The sequence below is a fragment of the Pyrus communis genome, chromosome 2 (assembly GCF_963583255.1).
Source record: "Pyrus communis chromosome 2, drPyrComm1.1, whole genome shotgun sequence".
In the NCBI taxonomy this organism is placed as follows: domain Eukaryota; kingdom Viridiplantae; phylum Streptophyta; class Magnoliopsida; order Rosales; family Rosaceae; genus Pyrus; species Pyrus communis.
The window spans coordinates 21,113,257-21,121,593 of NC_084804.1; the positions used below are offsets into that span (position 1 = coordinate 21,113,257).

Below are 8,337 nucleotides of genomic sequence, written 5' to 3' on the forward strand. Positions count from 1 at the left end.
AGAATCCTAAATTCGAGTAGATGGGAATTACCCCCAATAGATATTGTGAAAATAAATTAGAATTACCATGTTATTATTCATAACCTAAGTTGGGAATTATGTAGAGTTCTTTAATTAAATTCGTGAAATGATATGTTATCTCACTGATTGATTAACGTAAATAAATATTAATATTGTGCTTCGTGATTCCTTGATATGTTACAAGCTATGTATTGAGATATAATGTTGGAAGCATAGTGATTGGTATGATGAAGTGAAATGTGATTTGACTTGTGTATTGGAAATGGTTGTGACATATGATTGAAATGCATATTGAATTGCTTGGGAGATGTGAGGTCTAGTAATTGACCGATAACCCATTGTGATGTGGATTTGTGTTCGATATTGCTTCATTTCGTTGAGTTTTCGTGAATTGGGTAACTTGAATCATGCTTGTTCCTTCGAGCCGTTGTTATGCTTCTTGGACTTCCGTTCAATTCGGTTGGGTGGTCTGGAACTGAGTTTTGCTTGGATTTTGTTGAGTGATGGTCCGGAATCCCCTTTGGTGCTTCGGTCTGTTGGGTGGTCCAAAATCCCCTTTTCTAAAGATGTAGTCTTCAACCGAATTGTGTTGCTCTAGCCTTGCGTTTTGACATGTTGTATGTGTTATTGATGATGTGATGGTTGACATTATTGATTGATGTGATTATGGAATGACGTTGGATACGAGTGTGGTTATCATGAGTATTTTAGTTGATTAATATTTCTAGAGAATAATGTGTACTTTGTTAATTCTTAACTATGTTACACACTATGAAATGCGACTTTATGTGGGAAACGTGATGAATTATGTGATGGATGAAGTGGAAATGTTAATCATCATGTGGGATTGTTATGTTGGATATCATTGTTATTGTTATGATTAGACTTGTTGATAAATGTGGCCAGAGAATGGTATTGTGCTTTGTTGGTTCTTTGCAATGATATATGTTGTGAATTGCGGTATCATGTTGCGACATAATGATTTATATATAGATGGAGGGGAAATCATGATTTTCCGGTGGGTTGTTATGTAACCCTGAGTCGAGTAATTTCATGCTTGTCAAGTTCTATTGATTGATTGAGAAATGTTATGCCTTTCGACCTAATCGGACTGTGATATATGTCAATTATTGTGCATGATGAACTACGAATGGCTTGATCCCTGCTTAGGGTACGTAGGCAATCTAACGGGGAGGTTAGATGCAGCCATAAGGCATACAAAAAATTTCTATGCGATTCGATTATTGAGTTGTGCTTTGCCCATATTCCGGAGGCGGTGTATGTTGGATACGGATTTTTGGTGACGTCACGTGTTAATTCTGGACGTATGTCAGGATTGGGGCGTGACAGATTCTGTCAAGGATACGTAGGCAGTCTAGTACCACATCCTAAACGCAACTGCAAAACAAAAATACCAACACCTCGGTTCTACCAAGAGCTCAGCAAATCATGGCAGTTGGATTCCGGTCCATGCACAAGGTTCGGACGCAAAGTCCGCATCTTAGAAACACCCTTACAAAGAAAGAGACAAAAATTTATAACCTAAAGTTCTCTCTTGTGAAAATTTATTAGGTTTAATGAATGTTGAATAAAAATTAAACGTTAATTTGTTTATTTTGTTCAAGTGAAGATATAAAATAGAGAATTTGTGAAGAAAACTTTTTCCTTTTAATTCTACAATTTTTATTGAGATTACGAGACATAAGTTTTCTTCGTGATTTCTCCATCTTTTATAATCACTTAGTACTATAATTTAGTAGTATTCCTCTTCACTTATAAGTGAAAAGTTTTAGGTTCGATTCTCGCTAAAGATGAATTTGAACCATATTATTGGTATTTCATTGTAAGGCTTATACCACTCCCTCCACTTTACAGTAAATAATGTTGTTTGTTAAAAAAAAAATAATAATAATCACTTGAATAAAATTCGTAAGTTAACGTTTATATTATCGTTCAACATTCATTAAATTTAATGAGTTTTATACGTTCATAAACATAAATTGAGAATATAAATTATATTGTCTTTATGATAACGATGTATTAATAGCATCTACAATGCTCTTGAAATTGCCCACGTCAATGAGAAATTTTTCATTGTGACCGGAACACGGGTGGTCCAACACGTGCTTTTATATAAGTGATGAGAAATTTTATTTTTTAAGTTATTAACTTTTTAACACACATATATCATCATTTATATAATGACACTTGTTTCACTATTTATATAATGACACGTAGTATATAACCCTATGTACCGGTCACACTGAAAAATCTCTACACGTCAATTTCAAAAGCAATAGATTTTGGCATCTCAAAAGTCTCTCAGTGCCAGCAAGGTGTCTGTTGCCAGGGTCCAATTGCTAATCTTCATGCCATGTGGAAACTTAGGTTAATTAGACATTTGGCATGGAATTTGGTACTTGGTATTTGGTATTTGGCGTTCTTTTAAGAAGCCTATTAGGGTTATCAAGCAAAAGCAAATTGAGTAAGTATTTTTTTGTGATGTGCGCAATTACGTACATGTCATTTTGTCAAAGATATCAAAAGTTATCGATCCACTCGCTTAGAATGTGCATGTTTTACACACACCAAAAAAACATCTGCTGGCGTAAGGCCGAACTTAAATTGCTCGGGTAAATTGCCCCCTGTAATATGGTCCGCTAGAAATGTAATTTGAGGTTGAAGGGCAATTTTCGGTCTCTCGGTGCCAACGAGATGGGAGAAAGATTTTTTCCCTCCTAATCTCTTTTATATTTCTTTCCTTTCTATTTAAACAATTATGATTAAGCCACGCCACCATCCAGTATTAATTTTTTTTAATAGAGAGAAAGACGAAAAGAAAACTGTGACAGGAGGGGAAAAAAGAGTTTTTTTTATAAATAATAGCCAAAATTTAACATTCAATTTTATAAATGTCACTTTTTTATATAAAAAATTCAAATATAATAGAAAGTCCACTTAAATAGATATAAATACCCTCAAAATTAAAACCAAATAGACATAAGTGGCAAAACCATCACCCAATTGTTGAGAGCAGCATTTCGCACACTCACCCCATTGTTTAGTTTTGATTGGTTTGTGAGGTCTGTTATAATTTAGAACTTGCTTAATAGGGATTATAGATAAATTATATTTGCGGCGAAGAGAAGCAAGAATTAAATTGGAAAGATCCTCCTGTGAAAACTGTAGTTGTTTTAAACTGTTATCCAACAAATTTTAGGGAAATTCGTAAGCACAATTAGATTGGCATTTGATTTCAATGAGTTAGAAACCTCTACTAATATCATGTTTGCTAAGAAGATTGTAAAGCATATTCTACTGGGACGATATTGTTTCAACGGTAGTGTTTGAGTTTCAAACATGAGAGTCAAATTTTTAAGTTTGTACTCAATTAGTTGACTATTGAACAACACTCAGAACTGTTCTACAATGTTTACCAACTCCCCTCGCTGTCTCGCACTTTTAACAACGATATAGAGGAGATCTTTTCAAGTGTTTTTCTTTTCTGTATATATGGGTTTTTGGATTTTTTTTTGGGGGGATAAAAATAAGAACGGAAAGAATTCTACTCCATATATTTGTTGCTAGAGCCCAATTGCCAATCTTCATGCCATGTGGAAACTTGGGCTAATAATCAGACATTTGGGATGGAATTTGGTATTTGGCCTTTTTTGTTTTTTCTTTTAGGGTTTTAAAGCAAAAAGCAAATTTAGTAATTATTTTTGTGATGTGCACACTTCCATACATGTGATTTTACCAAAAGATATCAGAAGCTGTCAGCCCACTTGCTCATGATGTGCGTGTTTTACACACACCAACACAAAAAAAGGGAGAACGTATGCTGGCGCAAGGCCGGACTTAGTCCTGGTTTGGTATTGAGATGATTATGAAAAAAGCTGCTATCAAAAAAAGTTAGGAGCTGTTTTTGTGTTTGGTAAACACTCAGCTTCAGCTTTTTTTCACAGTTTTGGGTGAAAAAAAGGCAAAAACAAGAAGCTGCAAAACCCAGCTTTGAAAAACCGGCTTTTTTTTCACATCTGTTTTACATAAAAGTTTACCAAACACTCTAATACTGCTTTTTTTTTTTTTCAAAAGCACTTTTACAAAAAAATTTTACCAAACACTCTGTTGCTTTATTTCACAGCTGCTTATTCTCACAGCACAACAGAAGCAGCTTTTTTTTCAAAGCACAGCAATACCAAACCAGCCCTTAAATTGCTCGGGCATTTGGGCAGGCTTTGCATGGTCCACAACTTGCCCTCTCTAATTTGGGCGCTAGAAATGCATTTTGAGGTTGAAGGGCAATTCCCGAGCTCTTGACCTTCCCCTTTTACAACAGGTGAACTTGCTCTTAGGTCACATAATCAATTGCGTCACAACTCTCAAGGCTTCCGAATAAATCCAGATAACCAGGGAGGTACAGTTGTGTAGAAGAACTGAAGAATGTTAAGGAAAAAATAACTTTGGTGAAGGTCTAATATTTGTGTTTCTGACCATTATTTAGTTTAATTTTTTTCATCCTATTTGGTGTGTTTAGGGACTTGAATGGTCAAAACATATCATCCTATGCATTGGCTTTGAAACGTGCGTATGCGTCACTAATTCGCCGTCGGAGGACATTAGCCTTTTCCCTGCCCCCCTTCGAATACGCATGTGACTCACTATTGTGTAATATTTAATCTTCTGTTTGGAAATGCCTACGTTTTTTTTTCTTGCTGAATACTATATGTGATTCACTTTTGCTTATTGTAACTAATTATGTTAATAAAAGGGCAGTTAGGAGTTCAATTGTAAGGGATGCGAATATTAGAACAATGGCAATAGAACCGCCAAACCATATCCTATTTGCTGATCATGAATCTAAATAGAGTTTGGGGTTTGGGGTTTAGAGTTTAGGGCCAGTTTTTAGAATGCTTAAGTGGTAGTAATCAAACTCAAAAGATGCTCCAGTGCATGAATTTTTTAACAATGCTCCACTTGAGGATCAACCATGTAAGTTAATGCTGCGTCATTGGGTTGTCTTGGATGGAAGCAATTAGTATTATAGAAATTCTGTTTTCATTGCACAAAAGTTCTCATTGATGTCTGGAAAGATCTCGAGAAAACTGGAAGAAGAGTGTAAGAATGTGGGTTGGTGTATGTTCAAACTAGCTCCCCCAATTTTCTTCTTTAATTTATATTTTGTTTATTTCGTTTTCATTGCTTAGCTTAATTATATATTAGGTGTGGTTGAAAACTTGTTTTATTCATGCATGTGTTTCTTTCTTTCCTAGTTATCTATCTGTTGTCTGAGGTTTCAATTATATTCACGCAATATTTTAAAGGACAAGGAATAGCTGAATAAATCAAATGGTAAAAGAAAAACATCTTTTTGGCAAAGAAGAAGAAAGAAGAGTGAAGTCGTGAGGAACAATGTGAAAAGTTGGGACATGTGAAACAAAGATACTTTTATGTGTGTTACATCTATATGAACATCTTAATCTCCAAGTTTTTTGCTATGTAATGTATTCTACAGACACCCATCTTTTGTTCCTTATTGAACATAAGGATGTAAATATAGTTTGATATGGATGTAAATAGAATTTAATATATTCTACACGTTTAACATAGTTATAAAACCCACGGCATCGTGCAAGCCCAACTGCTAGTTTATAATCTAAAGTTCTCCCTTCTGCAATCCAACCAATGCCATGTTTAGGATTTTATGTTGAACTACCTGTAAATTATATTATAAAGAAGATTTTGTTATGTAATCAGATCCATATTTCATTATATCTAGCTGTGTGTGACACTCACAAGTCAATAAAGGAGAGTTAAAGAAAAGAGTATAGGACCCTTAGAATTATTTTCTTTGGCTGGGCAAATATATGACCCTTAAAGATAAATAAAATGCATCGTGAAAGTCTAATCTGGGTCAAAAGAAAAACAACTAAACTTTTAGTCACTATCCTCAACATTAATCATTCGTTTATGAATTATGAGTAACTATTCTTACTTAGATTTTGTACAAAACATTATCAATCTGAAATATTCAGAAAGTGAAGTCCATCTGAATGTGTGCTCCAACTCTAACTAGTGGGAACTCAACTCTTCAATTAAAGCATTCAAATCAGAGTGTGACGATCCTCCTTTCTCAATAGCCCTTTTTGCCTGCTCCGCAAGTTCCCTAGCTCTGCTTCTCATTTCCTGTGCTTCCACACCCACCATAATCCTCCTGACAGCTTTCTCAACAGCTTCCTTCTTCACGCTATCCCCCACAACCCTAACCCATTTCTGAGCACCAACTCCAACACCAATTTTCAGCACTTGGGTCACCAGCTTCTCGTTGTAAAACTGCTCGGCCGCCACCGGCCACGTCACCATCGGCAACCCGGAAGCGATCCCTTCCAACGTCGAGTTCCACCCACAGTGAGTCACAAACCCGCCAACTGCCCCATGATCAAGAATCAGAACCTGCGGGGCCCACCCTCTTATGATTAGTCCTCTCCCTTCCATCCGATCCTCAAACCCTTCTGGTAGCCACTCCTCTTTCTCCATGTCATAATCTTGTCCGGCCCTCACAACCCAAATGAAGTCGTGCCCAGAAGCCTCAAGCCCCATTGCAATCTCCTTAAGCTGAGAGGCATTGAATTTAGCCACGCTTCCAAAACATACATAAACAACCGAATTAGGTTCTTTTGACTCAAGCCACTTCAAGAAATCGTGCTCGTTGATGGAAGTTGCTTTTCCTCTAAGTGCCTTTTCTTCATTGTTTCTATTGCATAGAGAAACAGGGCCAATATGCCAAGCTTTCATCCCAAGCACGTTTCTGTAATAATCTGCATAAACCGATTCGAGCTCATAGAAACTGTTCACAACAATTCCATAGCTCGTTTTCTCAGCTTCCTTGGCTCGTTTGACCATCCGGGTCAAGTCGTTTTCGATATTTTCCTTGACATGATCAGGAACTTGGGCTCGTGTCATCGTAATCTCACCAGGAAAATCCGGAATCATGAAAGGGTCCGAATCCGACGAAGTGTTCTTGAACGGCTCATACTTTGTCACAATATCTGACGCAGCCATGGCAAAGAAACTAAAGCCATGAAAAATTAGCCTTGGAATATCAAACTTTGCAGCAGCATCAGTTGCCCAATGAAAAAGAACGTCTGCCACAAGGCAACTAGGGTTTTCTTGGAGCAGAAGATGCTCTAGAGGTTCTTGGAGAAGGCTTGTTGCTTTGTAAAAATTGGTCCTGAATTCTGGTGAGGGGAGTGAGTCGACATGCTCGCACCCTTCTGGCAGACCGGCTTCTACAGAAGGGAACTTGATGATTTTGATTTTGACTTCGACGCCGCTGGAGCAGGTTTTACTTGATTGGGTGGCTTTGGAGATTATTGGGGCATTTAGAGGAGTGGTGACTATGGTGGTTTTTACTCCTTGGGATGCAAAGAGCTTGGCCATGTCGGAGATCGGTATCATGTGGCCATGAGCCATGAAAGGAAAGAAACAGATGTGGAAATCACGATTTTCTCTACCCATGATTATTGGGATTTACAAATGAAGATGGATGAAGTAATGTCTTAGGGCTGCGGTGGCGGGGGCGTTGTGTTGTGATGCATGAAAGCTCAAACATATAAAAGTGGAGTATGTGCAGATTTTGATTCTTCCCACTATTGATAGAAGGAGAAAAGTCAGTCTCACTCAATTGTATACGTCAGCTGGTATGTCATGTACAACAACGATTGTTTTTTTGTTTTTTAAATGAATCATATTATCTAGGTGGGTGGCCTTAACTTCAAAATGGGCTAGCAATAATGTAGATCAAAATCGCTTTTGACAAGAATCGCGTCTAAGACCTTGGTTAAGTAGAGTAATTTTTCAGGAGATTGTTAAGGGGACTTTCTCTTAAGGGTCCCCTAGAATTAGTTTGTCTTTGATAATTTATTAGGTTTAATGAATGTTGAATAAAAATATAAACGTTAATCTGTGTGTTTTGTTCAAGTGAAGGTATATGATAGAGAATTCATGAAGAAAATTTGCAATGTAATGTTTATATTTTCGTTCAACGTTCATTAAATTTAATGAGTTTTATACGTTCTTAAACATCAATTGAGAATATAAATTATATTGGAACCATATCTTTAGCGAGACAAACTTTGTTACTGATGTCTTTGCTCGTCAGGGTCATCTAATAACTGGTTGTCATTTGTGGGAGCATCATGTTCCTCGTTTAGCTTTAGATGCTCTTCCCACTATTGACAGAAGGAGAAAAGTTTTCACCCTCAATTGTACATGTCAGCCGGTATGTCATGTACATCAACGATCGGTTACATGAGT

At 36.7% G+C, this 8,337-nt stretch overlaps 1 protein-coding gene across 1 annotated transcript; it reads right to left on the reverse strand.

The window, feature by feature from the left end:
* Positions 1-5,971: 5,971 nt before the first annotated feature.
* Positions 5,972-7,605, reverse strand: LOC137725962 (scopoletin glucosyltransferase-like). Its single transcript, XM_068464807.1, has one exon. The coding sequence runs from the start codon at positions 7,537-7,539 to the stop codon at positions 6,094-6,096; it is 1,446 nt and encodes a 481-aa protein (XP_068320908.1). The 5' UTR covers positions 7,540-7,605; the 3' UTR covers positions 5,972-6,093.
* Between the last annotated feature and the right edge of the window lie 732 nt (positions 7,606-8,337).

Bases quoted from the DNA above. Each gene is read 5' to 3' on its own strand.
- LOC137725962 (XM_068464807.1), bottom strand. From the start codon at position 7,539: ATGGGTAGAGAAAATCGTGATTTCCACATCTGTTTCTTTCCTTTCATG.